General features: G+C 41.2%; 1 protein-coding gene across 5 annotated transcripts in view; it reads right to left on the bottom strand.

Annotated features, from left to right (window-relative positions):
• Window positions 1–16,990, bottom strand: part of RTTN (rotatin) — a 162,721-nt gene that overhangs the window by 12,145 nt on the left and 133,586 nt on the right. For all 5 annotated transcript variants that reach the window (XM_049619629.1, XM_049619628.1, XM_049619631.1 and 2 more), the window contains 5 exons: window positions 10,593–10,698; window positions 9,489–9,586; window positions 8,151–8,228; window positions 4,356–4,482; window positions 1,362–1,564 (listed from right to left, as the gene is read on the bottom strand). In XM_049619629.1, the coding sequence (XP_049475586.1) occupies window positions 1,362–1,564; window positions 4,356–4,482; window positions 8,151–8,228; window positions 9,489–9,586; window positions 10,593–10,698 (612 nt within the window). The remainder of the gene's footprint in view (window positions 1–1,361; window positions 1,565–4,355; window positions 4,483–8,150; window positions 8,229–9,488; window positions 9,587–10,592; window positions 10,699–16,990) is intronic.

Below are 16,990 nucleotides of genomic sequence, written 5' to 3'. Positions count from 1 at the left end.
GGAAAAACAACTTGACTGAGCTGCACCTGAAACAGAGTCGCATGAAATACGTATCGATATATGCTTGAGTACAGAAACAGAGTCATGCATTGAGAGTGGAGGACACCTTAGAGATCATGTTATTTAACCCAGTAAGTTTTCAAATGAAGCAACTGAAGCTTAAAGAGAGAAGGTCTCCTGCTCAAAGTCCCATGTCAAACCCAAGATCGGCAACTTGTTCGGGAGCTCCTGTTCTATTCCACCCGTGTACTCCAGAGGGGAGCTGGGGAAAGCACTGCCCCCGGCCCGTGCTCTCACACGTGTAGGGACGGGGCCACAGACATACAGTGCAGCGTGACGTGTATATCCACCTGTGGTTCTGGTGGGATAGTGGGTCCCTGATTGCACCTTTTGCCAATTTATACAGTGTGAGCCCTCCCACCATGGCTGATTTCAAGATAGCACGGTGATGTCAACTGGGTCACAGAATTCCTGAAAATCACCAATGACACTCATGAGTCAGCCTGAGTTAGCTCCAACACACCACTGAAAAGATTGTTCCTTAGTAAAACTGCTATTTATTTGGAGATTGCAGTCTATGTGGGTTTTTTCTGGAGGCGGTGGGGGTGGGGGGCTGACACAGGAGAGGAAACGGAGATTCAATTCTCGTGAATACTGTCAACTTTCATAATTTGTCTTGGCCTCCATATAAAGGGAACAAAAACACTCAAAGTACTACTCGTAAATAATAGACATGATCATATTCACAATGTACAGGATCTTCCAAATTAGGGACTCTGGTCATACATATCTAAATATAATCTCACTGAACATGTGTATTACAATTTGTTTAACTCATTCAATCCCTTGTAAAGTACCCTAGGTTAAAAATCAGTGATAAGAAGTCAAGTTTTGGCACTGGAGTCCCAGAGGACTGATAACATCGGTCTAAGCAGGGCAAGATGGCTGTCATTTCACACGTTGTTCTGACTATGTAAACTGAACTGAGATCGCTACTGTTCCATTTGGTCTATGTAAAGACCGGACAGGACTTGTATAATCTCAAATAAATGTAAGACAGCTGTCTTTCTAATTCTAAACCCCTCATTTTTGAGAGAGGTAAAATATGATCCAAAAGTAAGAAGATAAACTGAAAGGAAGTGTAATGATCATCCTCTAGCCTATCCTCTCCATGTGTCATCTATCAATTGGCTTTAAACATAGTGAACCCCTTAATCCTTTCACAGTCTTTTAAAACACAATGTCTTGAAATCATAATAATTTAATCCTAGAAACTGAGTTCTAGATTTTTCATACATGTTCTTGATTAGAAGGATTATTCTACTCTTTTTTAAGATATGAAGGACAAATTAAGTACTTACTTTCTGAATTACTCCTTTACAGTCATGAGACAAGGCCAGGTTCGAAAGAAACATAAAAACCATCTGCTGAACTGCAGTGTTCTCAAGAGGCATCTGGGAAGCCAACTTCAGGATACACCCCATCAGAGAGGTGCCAGGCGCTCCTCTATAGGCAGTTTGAACTGGATATGGCCCACAACTTGACCAACAAAGAGAACTGCAACCTGAAAAAACATAGCCTATCATAATGTCATCTTAGTTTTACTATTTAGTTAAAAAAACCTGGGGCATCTGGATAGCTCAGTCATTCAAGCGTCTGACTCTTGATTTTGGCTCAGGTCATGATCTCACAGTTCATGAGTTTGAGCCCCGGGTCAGGTTCCACACTAACAGCATGAAGCCTGCTTGGGATTCTCTCTCTCCCTCTCTCTATGCCCTTCCCCTGCTTGCACGCATGCACTCTCACTAACAAAATAAATAAATAAACTTAAAAAAAAAAAAACAACAAAAAACCTAAGTAGTGAAGCATATCTGCCTATTCAATGACTTATCCACTAATCTATGAACTGCAAATCAGCAGGGAAGGCTAGTGTTGACATCTACATACAGCCTAATGGATTTGCTGTCCTCACTGAGGGTCTAATGATCTAAATTTTTTTTAATGTTTATCCATTTTTGAGAGAGAGAGAGAGAGAGCATGAGCAAGGCAGGGGCAGAGAGAGAGGGAGACACAGGATCCAAAGCAGGCTCTGGGCTCCAAGCTGTCAGTACAGAGGCCGATGCAGGGCTCAAACCCACAGACTGTGAGCTCATGACCTGATCCAAAGTCAGACACTCAACCGACTGAGCCACCCAGACACCCCTCAAAAGGGCATTTTAAAACACTAGGTTTATTTTTTCTTAATGTTTGTTTGTTTGTTTTGAGAGAGAGAGAGACAGACAGAGACAGAGAAAAGAGGAAATCCTAACCAGGCTTTGTACTGTCAGCGCAGAGCCCGACACAGGGCTTGATCCAACGAACTGTGAGATCATGACCTGAGTCAAAATCAAGAGTCAGACGCACAACCAACTGAGCCACCCAGGTGTGCCTAGATTCATTTTTTAAGAATAAATATGCATAAGAGGTTTTTAAATAGTTCCTTAAAAATACATCTAAATAAAGACCTGTGCAGAAGAAGAGAATTTTAGAAATGGGGGTAAGTTGGTCCAATGCCTTCATTTTACACAAGAAAAAAGAAAAGGAGGAACGCGATAATCCTGGGGTGTGTCCACAGGACGTTTGGTACCAGCCATGTATGCTAGATAAAGGCCAGAGCTCAGAGAAGCCAGTGGCTTGTTCAGAGACACACAGCTCACAAGCAGCAAGAGCCAGAAGCGTCAAGTGGTTTTCCAGAATCCAGTGTTTTCTCAGTAAATTAAACAACCGTATGGGATTTATCAAGGGAGGAAACCAACCATATAAGAATTAGAAATTCATTTTACTGCATTGTAACATAAATCTAAGTGTAATTAAGTTATGACAGTCCATGCAAGGAGGCTAGCTTAAGTATCACTAGATGAGAATCCGATACATTCTGCAAAGTAAAGTCATAAAAGGCAAGTAAACACAAATAAATATAGTGGTCTTGCCTGTATTCACACCAAATCGCAGTATCCAAATAGCAAGGTTTCCACTAGGTCCACTAAATGACGGAGTTTTGCTTGAAAACAAACTAGATAGGAAAATAAAAAGTTTCTTCTCCCATTTAGTAACCTAACCACAATCTCATATTTACAACAATTTTAAGTAAAAAGTGACATATAGTTTCAAAAGATTTAAAATGTTTCTTTTACTCAATATTTAGCAATTGGTTTTTTTTCCCTCCTTACCTCCCTAAGCCCTAAACTAAGTAGGGAAGGTGGGTGGAGAAGGACAAGGTGCCCACACGGCACAGGAGACAGCTCTGCTGCATGGGCCGAGCCACCAGCAGTGGTGGCGGAGGGACTCAGCGAGAGGAGAGCGTCCAAGCAGAAGTACGGACGAGGAAGTTGGAGGCAGAGCGAAAACAAAACCACCTGTGCTGCCGCGCACTCCATGCCCCACAGTGAAAGTTCAGGAGTTAACAACTTGAAGGTCTGCTGATGTCACGGGGCCCTGCTGGCCAGAGACGAGCGGCGGGAGCTACAGGAGTGGACGGCCCAGAGCGGGGCAGAGGCCCACGTCCCACTGTCAAGGAGTAAAGTGCCCTAAGCACATGGGAGTGAGCAGAGGGACTCTGAGCTGTTTTGGGTTCCCGTCCTTTCTCTGTGCATCTTTTGACAACTGAAGAACCAGCCGCTGAGCTGCTGGATGGCGGCCCGAAGAGAGCACACACACGTAGTGACTGGACCTCGCGTGCATGACCCCGACTCTCCAAGGGGACGTGACTGCTGCCAGCACTCCTACTCCACCTCCCGGGCAGGCCTGCTTTCCCTCAGCTCGAATGGCTAACTTCGTGCCTTCTCCTCTCTTCTCCATCACCTCCACCCTTGCCTTCACTCACTCTTAGCTGCCGGCCTCTAACATTGCACGGCCCTCAGCAGCTTCTCAGTAAAACGTGTGTTGACGGAGTCACAAGAGGTGTCCCAATGGCATCAGCTATTACGAGGCCAACTGTATCTAGAGCCACCTTTCATCACACCAGCTCCTACTCTAGAGTCCATAAAAGTTTTAACCTTTATCTGGTTCTTGAGGTCTTCCATCGTTAATTTTCACTCTCTCGATTTCCCTATGAAATTCAATTTCCCACTGCCATATAACCAGGTCGGTTTCTCCCTCTCTATTCCCTGAGCTGCCTAATGAGTCCTCCTGGCTGCACAAACACATACTAAAGTATCTTGTGACACCCATAAGAAAGTTTCCCTCTCACCAACATGCCCTCTGTAAGCAGGAGAAACCCTTCAAACTGTGTATTTGTTTTTTAGTTCATTTTCACAGCATTATATAAAATTAGTATTTTAGTTTATTACTGAAAGGCAGAATTGGGATCTATTTACCATTTGGAAAATTTGCAGTGTAGACACAGAGTAGCTGCAGGGCAATTTGCATCAATGAATCATCCATCAAAAGCCAAGGCCAGAGTGAGTGCAAGACAGGGACCAGATGAGCTTCAAGAGCTGCTTCCTATTGTGAGAAAGAAATACAGGCAGTATTAGTGTGCACATATGAAAATACAAAATTAAAATCAAATAAAAAAAACTTGTTACCAATATATAAGGAAACAAAAACTGAATTTATCTTTGTTCCGGTTAGGGCAAGCTGGCACAAGAATCCTGCAGACAGATTTAGCACCTTGCCCAGGACTGCCCTGACCATGAGCCTGACCAGTCTCAGGAAGTGCCTTTAACACTGGGGTGACCACAATATACAACTTAGCTAAGAAATGTTAGAAACCGACAAACAAAAAAACACCAAAACAGCTCCTAAACATGTAAATTAAACAGGACAATGATATCTCACTACATTGAATAAACTCTCATAAGTACTCTAAAATGATTAAGAAATGGGATTTTCTGGTTAAGAAAACACTCTGATCAGTTCTGAGTTCTCCCCTCCACCTTCTTTCTCCTCTGTGTTTATGTGTGTGTGTATACGTTGGTAAGTGTGGACAGATCAGAAGTAGAGTACTATCTATAAATAATTGGAATATAGTAAAAGCCAAAATACTATGTCAAATCAATAAATTCTTATGTAATTCATAGTCTTTATTACAAAGATCAGTTACCCCTAGGACGGTATTATGTATAAAATCTATTTGCAGTGGGGCGCTGGAATGGCTCAGTCTGTTAGGCGTCCGACTCCGGCCTGGGTCATAATCTCATGGTTGGTGAGTTCCAGCCCCGCATCCGGCTCTGTGCTGACAGCTTGGAGCCTGGAGCTGCTTCAGATTCTGTCTCCATCTCTCTCTGCCCCTCCTCTACTCATGTTCTCTCTCTCTCTCTCTCTCTCTCTCTCTCTCTCAAAAATAAATAAAATTAAAAAAAAAATCTGTCTGCAGTAATGAGCAATTTTTTAAATGAACAGGAATTACTAGGTAATTCATAGACCTTATGTGCACACATGTAGGTATTTATATTAAATACACACACCCTATACAATTTTATGCAGCATCAATGGCAGAAGAGAGTGGGAAGTTACTACCAGTGTTCAACCCTCTCCATAAGCTCTGAAGTCATTCCCAGTGTTAGTTATTCACCCCACTCTTCATAAGCTTGGAACACAGCCCCACGATGACGAAGACAGAAGTAATTATGTATAAGCTCCGTCTCTACCACTCTGTCCACCTAGTTTATCTGTTTGTTCATCTACTCATCCTTCCTGCCTGGAAGTGCGGAGGAGGTGTTCCTTTGCTGGTGGTCAGGAAGTCCATCCGTCCTCTGAAACACAGCCTCCCCACCTCCTCAGGGACCTTCATCCATCAATCAGTCCTCTTCTTCCTGTCTCTTTAACAACTAGTCCCCAGTTTGCTCACTTCTGTTTATATCAAGCAGTTTACATGTTAGGAGAAACAAACAGTCTAGACTAACTTCCTTTAATGTTGTGAGTCCTAAATTATTAATGCTGCTTTTCATGACCAAGGTTCTTACTGCTTTCACTTCCCATCTCTCAGTTAATCTTCAGCTTTAGTTCAATTTATTTTCTGTCCTGACAGTGCTACCAAGACCACCCTCAGCACTGTGGCATCTATTAAAGATCTACTCTTAGTTCATTTCCATGTAGCCTCTCTGTCCTGGAACATCTCCAAATGCTCTCCAGCACTCCCATCCCAGTTGTTTTCCATGTTTAGTTTCTACAGATATGACCTAGGCTTTCGTATATACTCTCTTGGGAAATTTCAACAGTTTACACTGCTAACTCCTAATATCCCCCGCCTCTATCCTGCTCAGAGCCCCAGACTCTTGTAATCTACTGATTACCGGCCATTTTCCACCCGGATGTCCCAAAGACCCTTTATATTAACATGTGTGAACCTGAACATTACAATCGCTCATGCCTACAGTCTACTCTATTATGCGCACTTGCATTAAAGTAGAGCCTGGAAATCACTCTACATTTCTCTTTTCTCTTCAGTATCTCCCCACCCTCCTTTCCTTCTTCATCTGCCCCAATTCGGGGCTCATCACCTCCTGTCTGACTACTACAGTCTCCGACCTCTAACCTTCCCCACAGTTCATTTACCTTCCAGCCACCATGATCTTCCCAGTATGGGAACCCCTAATGTCCCATGTATGCAGACAACGGGGTGAGGCAGCCATGGGTGACTTGGTGAATTACCAAAGCGTACCCAACGGTTAATACTGGGAGCATGTGATACTCCTCAGGAAGTTGGAACAGGAAAAGAAATTAAGAATCTTTCCCCACAGGACTGTATTTATACTCAAAGAGCAATCTGTATGCTCTTTTTTGGATTTATTCCTTATTAAACAACTTGGAAATGTAAAAATGCTTTGAGTTATTGAGAGATTACACTTTTCATAGATGGCTAATGTGATACAAATGTGAACACTGTATTTCAGTACCCAGCTAGTACCTCATAAATCTATATAAGCAGAGCTGACCTGGAAGGGGTTCCAGAGTATTCCCAGGGTAAGGTGTCATGGATTAATATCAACTACATCCAGCTGCAAGCACATTATTTAGCATAATGGATCACAAATTTAGTAAATTTTGAGTAAAGAGTTCATATATTGAGAACATGTATAAACAATTCTCAAGTTGTTCTGAAATGTAAATTGCTAGCAATGTGTCTTTAACAAATTAACACAGCTTAAGGAATATGTTCAAAATATTCTTTTTTCCAGATAAGTTTTTTCTGGTTTTATCACAAGTAAAAGCAAAAAAGACAAGAACGTTTTTTAAAAATGAAACTCCTGTAATTTATCTTTCTCTTATTCATTTCCCACAGTATTTCTCTGTGAAAACTAGTGTTGTATCACTATGACAAAGCAAATCAAAGCACCCAAGACACCATAACCTGCCTAACAGTTCCTACCGCGGTGTTCTAAGTGACAGCACCAATGCTCACAGACAGAGCAGCACATCTCGATGGTTCCCAGGCAGAGGGGCGGAGTCACTGGGCACAAGAAGCCAGAAGGGCTGGCCTTGAAGCTCCCCCAGGTGAACAGGGCCGGGCCCAGCAACAGCAGTATTTTCTACCCAAACGAGAGACACACTTTTCCTCTTTCCTTATGGATACAGACACCTCCACTTATTTCCTGGAGAGCTGCCTGACAACTGTCTTTGAAAGAACTCTGCCTTGGGGCGCCTTGGGGGCTCGGTCGGTTGAGTGTCCGACTTCAGCTCAGGTCATGATCTCATAGCTCACGAGTTCAAGCCACACATTGGGCTCTCCACTGTCAACACAGAGCCTGTTTTGGATCCTCTGTCCCCTTCTCTCTCTGCCCCTCCCCTGCTCACTCTCTCTGTCTCTCTCAAAATAAATACACTTAAAATTTTCTTAGAACTCTGCCTTATTGGACGTACACAAACATGCATTCCATCTTAGTAAAAAGCAACTGAAATGTGCCACCGTAGAGAAAGACACTCATTTGCTTTAGCTGCTTGAAGTTTTCAGTGATAAAGTTAAAATACTGATATGAACATGAAATGCCATCAATGTTGAAGAATAAGGTGCATCTATTTCTGAGAATTAACAAGGAGTTTAAGGACCAATCAAGTGCATCTAAAAACATTTGAAGAGTTTTTCATGTTTCTTCCTATATTATCTCATATAAAAACGAAACTTTAATGTCAGCATCACTATTGAAATTTTGAAATATCGCTCTACTTACTTTACATTCTTCATTTTGATAAAGACAGTTTCTTAGGAGCTGCATGGCAATGCTTAACTCTTTAATAAAACCGTCCTCCTGTTTAAACAAAAAGCAGTTTAAAAATGTGAACACAATGGCATATTCCACTTTTTACACAGAGTAATGCCTTCCCCTTTGGGTCACATTACAATGCCAGTGTGCTCTCACTGCACCTGACCACCATAACTTTGAGGGCACTGACAAGCTAATGATCTCTGAAAGATGACCATATCTCAAGAAGTGCATCTGCCACAAAAAAGCTATTTCTGTTCTATCAAGCATGGAGGAACTGAGATATATAATAGGCTCCATGTTTCATCTCAATAAAGTGAAGCAGGTACTGACTGGTTTTCAATCATATCAGGTGTTGGCTGACTTTCTCAATGATGAAGTAAAGAGCCTTTGCCTGGAGAGGAAAAAGGAAAAGAGGCAAGAAAAGAAACCGACAAACATGTAGCCCCCCTCATCAATACAATTATTAAATAAGACTCTTTCTTGGTTTCCTACAAAATGCAACAGAAAGCAGTTATTGCACAGATTGCTCCTATAATGGTCTTAGCTATATACATAAATATTTATAGTTATAAATTTATAAATACACACTCATTCATCTTCTGAATAAGCCTGTATGGCAGATCTTTTTGTTTTATTAATTATTAATCATTTATTATTATCATCACTATTATATAAAAACTGTTATTTTGAGCTTACATGACATGCAGTTTGAACATGAGTCAAACAGACTCAACACTCGAGACATTCAAAAGTCATGGAAGAAAATAAATAGAGATCAAGAGTACAGCTTCAAAAGCGCCCAGATATAGGGCAACTATTGGTTTTATCAGTTCCTAATTATATGACTGTGTTGGCCTGAGTGCTCACAACATAACAAATATGACATGTTTAGAACAGGGCCTGGCATACAGAAAAATTTAGTAAGTTATATGTCATTCTTAGTGAACCTAGGCTTGCTTTGAGAGAAATATCTTCATTTGTAGCATAAAAAAAAATTATCTGGCAAAACATCATGCACATTCCAAAACGTTTATAGTAACAAAAACATGTAATATCTAAATCTCATTTTAAGATCTTCAAGTGAAAATTAAGTTATACACACACACACACACACACACACACACACACACGCAAGCCCAAAGTCGCTAATGTAGAAATCCCATTAATCTATCTAACTACACCCTTCTTCCAAACTGGATACCCATTTCCACCCAAGAGTGGTGTTATTAATAAGCACAGGACACTGGAGTGATGGTCTCTGTGCCATTCCATCCATCCCGGGCATCCGGGACCCGCAGTTACCTGTTTCTTCAGCGCTGCTTTCCCGGGCCTGAGAGAATCGAGGTTCAGCTGTGCACTGATGTGCTTCATCTGCTCCATGCAGCTGTCTATTAGATCGGCTGAGAGATAAAATCCGAGACAATCAAAAAAGATGTTCCATTGCCAAGTAAGCTGAAACCACATATATCAAATTCTCCAAACTAAAATACAACATTTTGTATTTCTGACCAACTTCACTTTGGTACTTTCAGTGAGGGGTTAATAAGTCAGAGGAAATGAAAGAGAACTAAAATGCTGAATAATTTCAATGTTTTCAATTTATACTACAATACTCCTAAAATCGACTTTATGTTTTGAGGTATGCATAATTTGCTTTAGTAGCAAATCACCATTGAAATCACTGGACTTGGGGCGCCTGGGTGGCTGGGTCGGTTAAGCGTCCGACTTCGGCTCAGGTCATGATCTCACGGCCCATGGGTTCGAGCCCCGCGTCGGGCTCTGTGCTGACAGCTCAGAGCCTGGAGCCTGTTTCAGATACTGTGTCTCCCTCTCTCTCTGCTCCTCCCCTGTTCATGCTCTGTCTCTCTCTGTCTCAAAAATAAATAAACGTTAAAAAAAAAAAATTAAAAAAAAAAAAAAAAGAAATGACTGGACTCGATGTTGCTGTTAGTCTCTTTAACTCGAAGACCTGTGTTCTCTGATCACAGATGAGAAATCACAAAACTCTCCAAGGGAAACTTATGTGAAAATACACAACAGTCTAACACTGCTGTTACTACTATCAAAAACTATGTGTTTTTTTCAAGTACGCAATATGTGCTGGTGGTTACTAATATTTAATTATCGTGACGCTGAGTAATGTGTTACTTTTAAAGCTCCTCTACTATTTATATATTCTTTAGGGTAAGAATCATTACTCAAAAAATAATCTACATATATCATCTTTCTACTTTAAAAGTAATACATGTTCACTGTGTTTCTGTCTGGGAAAAAAAACAACTCTTTTTAGTAAGACTGAGATTATAAATTCTTTACACTTTGAATCCAAAGAAAATTATAATGAACAAGGAGTAAAATAAATGAATTGATAACATGCCAGAAAGGCTGATGTGTTGTGTGTCTCACCTTTCAAAGCATGTGTCTGAGCTCTCCTACTGACAGCTAGAAGTGACATCAATGCATTTGCAGCAACTCTTTTCAGGACATCCTTGCAGGGTTTTCCTTCATAGCACTGCGAAAATATATATCAAACTGCCTTGAAGAAAAACTTAATCTGGAGCAAAACTGTTGTGAATAAAAGATGTGGCCTATTTAAAAGGAATTGCTAGGTTTCAACTACTCCACGAAATTCACTGGAACTTGATAAATCATTAAGATTTGAGACTGAGAATGCTCTGTGTGACAAGGACTGCAGATGAAATTTACAATATGGAAAAGACCACGATGTGAAGGAAAAATTGTACTTAGTATTAACACATAGCATGTTCATGCGCTTCATCAAATTCACCAGGGAGTGCACATACATACATGTTAACTTGTTAGAAAGGGTCCTCAAAAAACTGCTGAAGAGGAGAACTGCCATCAAATTCCTTTGTTCTTGAGACACATTCCCCTCCTTTAATTTCCTATTATACCACTGTACCTCAGGTGATTTGGTTCTTTCCATCTTTCATTTCTTTTTTTTTTTTTTTTTTAACATTTATTTATTTTTGAGACAGGGAGAGACAGAGCATGAACAGGGGAGGGTCAGAGAGAGGGAGACACAGAATCTGAAACAGGCTCCAGGCTGTGAGCTGTCAGCACAGAGCCTGACACGGGGCTCGACCTCACGGACCGCGAGATCACGACCTGAGCAGAAGTTGGCCGCTTAACCAAATGAGCCACCCAGGTGCCCCTTTCCATCTTTCATTTCTACAGTAACATTTATCTGTCACATTACATGCTTTTCAAAAAAATATTTAAAATTTTTTAACTTATGTAAATTTTAAAAATCCCTTGTAATTTTGAAAATACTAATATTTTGATATATTTCCCTTATACATTTGATAATTTTGAATTAATTTTTTTTTCATTATTGGGGTGCCTGAGTGGCTCAGTCATTTGAGCAATTTGACTCTTGATTTCAGCTCAGGTCATGATCTCCCAGTCGTGGAATTGAGCCCCCTGTCAGGGCTCTGTGCTGAATGTGGAGCCTACTTGGGATTTTCTCCCTCCCTCTCTCCCTGTCTCCTTCCCTCCCTCTCTCTCTCTCTCCCTCCCTCTGCCCATCCCCCACTCACTCGCTTGCTCTGTCTCAGAAAAAATTTGTTTTCATTATCAAAAATCTCAAATATGTACAAGAGTAAAGGAAATGAAATGCCAAACCCCCATACTTTTTGGAAGTTTTTGGCTGAACAATTTCTAGTAAATACTAAATATCATATACTGTAATATTCCAATATACATAACCAGAAAGCCTAACATTATCACGCCTAACATATTTAACAATAATTTGTTGGTATCAACCTAATATCTAGTCCAAATTCACATTTTCTCTTTCGTCTCAAAAACGTCTCCTCACAGTTGGTTTACTGGCATCAGCACCGAATAAAAGCCCTCACACCACATCTGTGCATCTTCTAAATCTAGGCACTTGTCTTTCTCACACCTCCCGACCCATCCACCAGGTTTTCCATCCATTCCCCTTATGTTGCTGAGTTGGTGAGTAAACCAGACCAGTCATCCTCTAGAACGCGCCACATCCTGGGTCTGTCTGCTTGTGATGTGAACTTGTCTTCTCCGCTCTATATTTCCCATTTACTGGGTGCTGTAGCTCTAAAGGCTTGAGAACATTCAGGTGAGATCTTTTGTGGTAAGAGTCTCGTGGATATTCACATAAATTTTAATTACAGTTTCAAAGAGTTCATAAATTCCAGGTGAAGAATCTAGAAGTTTCTCATATGATTTACAAATATTAGATATAATTCAAATTCATAACTTTTCCTTCTACCAGTAATTTTCAATGGTCCAGTATTAAACTCAAAATGATACAATCTTACATAAACTATAGAAATACACAGACACAGCTTCACTCTTCCTGATTGACCTGTACTTGGCAATGTGACCCTAGAGGAGCCTGCAGAGTGTGGGGGCCCTTCCAGCCCCACCACCATGGGCGGAGTGATTCCGTCTTAAATAGTGGTTTCATCACGTAGGCTGCTGCCTCCAAACAGGCAGGTCCCTATTTGGCCAACGAGTTAGGTACTAAATGCCCAGGCCCAGGGATGCTTGGCAAAGATCACATTCCATAGTCATGAAGAAGGTGAGGAAAAAGGCAGCAAATTATTTAGGATAATGAATTTGTTTGGAGTATAATCATTATAGTTAATTATGAGAATCCTAATTTGTCTATAAGCTTAATCTTCACCATTAATAAGAAAGCTGCTCTCATACACATGCCCTTATTGCACTTTCATGTATTAATGTTTTGAGAAAAACCAAACTGATCTCATTGAAATACATGATTCATCTACTCTGTGCAGACTTGAGGGAGAAAAAGGAAGTTAGAGTTCTAGGGAAACAGTCGTTCATATAGATGTGTCTTTTATTCCCGCATGGAATCTCACCAAAATGATAGAAGTGGGATTAAACACCAAGACAGACAGACAGACACTCAGACACTCACACACTTACTTGCTCACTGGCTCACTCACTCACATGCCAAGTCTGGAAACTAGCAAGCAGAAAGATGAATGGCAAATGCATCAGCAGGCTTGAGAACACAGAATACCACCCCTGTCCATACAATGAATTGCCAACAGCTGAGGGAATTGAGCAGCAGGTACTCCTGGAAGTGAGAGCAAAGGAGGACTGTTTGAAAAAACCCTGAGAAGCAGCTCAATGAACAGATTCTGCCCACCACCCACCAATCTCTGCACAGCCAAGCCACTCTTCCTCCCCACCTCTTATAAGAAACCGGAGACTTAGTCTCTGGACAGGATGAATTAGAAGGGTTCTAAACTGGGGCACCTGGGTGGCGCAGTCGGTTGAGTGTCCAACTTTGGCTCAGGTCAAGATCTCGCAGTTTGTGGGTTCGAGCCCTGGGTCAGGCTCTGTGCTGACAGCTCGGAGCCTGGAACCTGCTTCAGATTCGATGTCTTCCTCTTTCTCTGCCCCTCTCCTGCTCATTGTCTCTTTATCTCTCTCTCTCTCAAAAATAAACATGATGAAGAAGAAGAAGAAGAAGAAGAAGAAGGAGGAGGAGGAGGAGGAGGAGGAGGAGGGTTCTAAACTGACAGAAATGAGGCATATTTCCAAGTGAGGGTATTATACTGAAAACAGGAAGGATTAAGTGATACATGCAAATTAATTTCTAAGACCTCAGCTCTCTTCCTCCCACTTTGCCACAAAACATTTGGCGGTTGGCTTTTCAGCTCCAGGCAGGAGATGAGAGATTCTGAGGGAATCTGACAAGTTCAAGAAGGCAGGCCACAAAGGGCCCCGGCCCAATCGCCTTACACAGTACAGCCTGCAATTGACAGGCTCCACTCAGATGCCCAGGGCTTCCAGTCTACTTTAAGTCCCCCAGTTTTAAATGCAGCAGACAACCAACATTACCATGTACCAGAGAAAATCCCCTAACCAGAAACCAGAAATCAAAATAAAGAGTAAAAAAAGAGAAGAAAAGAGACCATGTAGGAAGAAGAAAACTTAGGAGTCCCAAACATATAGAAGACACGAAGTAGATGGGATGTCAGATGGAAAGAACTGTCAAGAGACCAGCACAATTAGATTAAATTAGATTAAATAGACCCCCCCCACCCCGAAACTTCATCAGGAAAATGCAGAATGCTGAAGACCAAAAAAAAGATTCTTAACACTCCCAGGAGAGAGAAACCAGAAATCATAATGGCTTCAGACTTTTCTACAGTAACATGAGAAGTTAAAGGGGAGAGACAAGGCCTTCCCAATTCTGAGGTGAAGGACTTCCAATGTACAGTTCTCACTGAAGTATAAGTTTAATGTAAGGGTCGAAAAAGACTCAGATGTCTAGACCTCGAAAAAGCTGCTTATGCACCTTCGTTCTGGAAGCGACTAGAGAACAGACTATCCAAAGAAGGAGTGAAACAGGAAAGGAGAACACGGGAGACACGAGACTGCAGGAATTCCCCAGGAGGAAGGCGAATGGAGACCCTAGGATCTCACTGCACACCAAGCAGGTCAGAAGGAATTGGGAGTGACCGCTTCTAGAACACAAAGCTAATGAAGTTCTGACATTTCTGAATATACCGAGAGGACATTCGATTGCTGGCAAAGAGCATGGAGCTAATCAGTGATAACAGAAAACTCAGCACATTTAAAAATAATACAATTTACCTCTAAGAAAAAAGGAAGCTGAGCAGGCAGAGAAAGGGAGACATTGTCTGCAACACAGTTCAACCGTGCACAGCATTTTCACAGATGTACCACCCCATGCTGCCTCGTCTCTAGCCACCGTGAAGATACAGGATAGCAGGGAAATGAGAAGGGAGTCCACTGCGGCCAGGTAGGTGGGTGGGGCCTGGAAAGGGAACTCAAGTCTCATTGTCCAAAGCGGGAAGTCAACGGATAATGTCCACAATGGAATAACCAAGATAGACAAATGCAAGCATGTTATTCAGAGACACGGAAGGGAAACTATTAAACAATCAGCTAAACGAGGTATGAATAGTTGCCTCTAAGAAGAGGAAAATGAAGGAAGACGTCTTTTACTTTGAATATAAAACTTGTAAACCTGTTAGGTACTTTAAAATGTGTACACAGAAAAACAGATATGAAAGCCAAAAACTAACAACAAACAAAAAACGAGCAGGTCTAACCTATAGTAAATCCACATACTTTTCAGCATACACCAAAGGTCAGAGCAGAGGATTTAATTTCTATAATTTTCCATGTAGCACTTATTTCAGACTGAGAAGTCCTTCTGAGCATTTGTGCACAGAGCAGGAGCACGGGGCTCAAAGCACGAGAAGCCCTGGAGACAAGAAGGGGGAGGCTAAGATTATATGTCAGATAGCTGAAGGGACGGACACCAGCTACTGGATGATGCAGACACACAAAAGAGGAGGAGGATACAGAGCAAGAAACAGTTTGTCTTTCTGTCAACCACAGAAAGAAAGAAAATCAGGACTCAACGTAATTTACTTAAATTTTATGCTCTTTTGCGGTGCCTGGGTGGCTCAGTCAGTTAAGCATTCGACTTCAGCTCAGGTCGTCATCTTGTGGTTCTTGAGTTCAAGCCTGACATTGGACTCTGTGCTGACAGCTCAAAGCCTGGAGCCTGCTTCCGATTCTGTGTCTCCCTCTCTCTCTGCCCCTCCCCAATTTTATGCTCTTTTTAGATCTAATTCCTTCTATACATTAAGTGATCTAGCTATTCCAGGTCAAGACTTTTTGCTTTCTTGATTATAAAGAAGCATTGATATAAAGAACAGGTTTTTTAAATTATAGAGAATACTCCTTGATTGACACAGCAGTATCTCAAATAGATAAGCTCTTCTCTCCAACAGATTTACTCTTGAACTTCACCACTCACTAAACACTAGTGCAAAATATATCTCCTAAAAATGTGAAATAAGACTTTTTGTTTCCTTCCATTACTACCCTTAGATATTAGACCAAATACAAGGAGTAAAATTAATTCAATATCTCAATTATGAGCAAAATCTATTATTATAGCATTTGTATTAATCTTGTGATCCACATTTATTTGCAAATGAAACATTCTGAGTATCTCACTAGGTAAGGCAAAATCACCATTAAGTCATATTTGTACAATATGTTACGGTCAAAAGATAATACGGTCTCCATGGTCAAAACATTTGTATTGTAAGACATATATGTCAAAAGACATAATAGTTTCTCAGAGCATATTCAAACCCTCAAACCTCCTCAAATTGGAATTATGAAAAAATAAACTTGTACATTATTTAAGATACAAATACCAAATGCAAACTTTTAACATGTATCCTCGTGGGAGAGTGCGATAAAGCAGCTGTTTTAAAGATTCTCTGCCAAAACATTTTAATTGAAATTACAACATAATAATGTATGAGGAGGATGGAGAGTTTTAGCACCAGCTAAAGCTTAATACAATTCTCTCCTTTTGCATTGGCATTTTAAGAACTGAATCACAAGAGGTTAAGTGATGTGCTTAAGGTCACACATCTAATATTTTTGAGTAAGATTTTACAGATAATTGAAATAAACTTTCGAAGGTCACGATTTTAGTATACTATTTCTTCCGATAAAGAGTGCAGTTTACTTTCCTTTGTATAAAACCTGCCACAACCCATAGCCTACATTCACGTATATTAAAAAACATGTAGGGGCGCCTGGGTGGCGCAGTCGGTTAAGCGTCCGACTTCAGCCAGGTCACGATCTCGCGGTCCGTGAGTTCGAGCCCCGCGTCAGGCTCTGGGCTGATGGCTCGGAGCCTGGAGCCTGTTTCCGATTCTGTGTCTCCCTCTCTCTCTGCCCCTCCCCCGTTCATGCTCTGTCTCTCT

This window comes from Panthera uncia (genome assembly GCF_023721935.1).
Source record: "Panthera uncia isolate 11264 chromosome D3 unlocalized genomic scaffold, Puncia_PCG_1.0 HiC_scaffold_8, whole genome shotgun sequence".
In the NCBI taxonomy this organism is placed as follows: domain Eukaryota; kingdom Metazoa; phylum Chordata; class Mammalia; order Carnivora; family Felidae; genus Panthera; species Panthera uncia.
The sequence above is the reverse complement of the archived record's forward strand: the minus strand, read 5'-3'. Positions and strand labels throughout refer to the sequence as shown.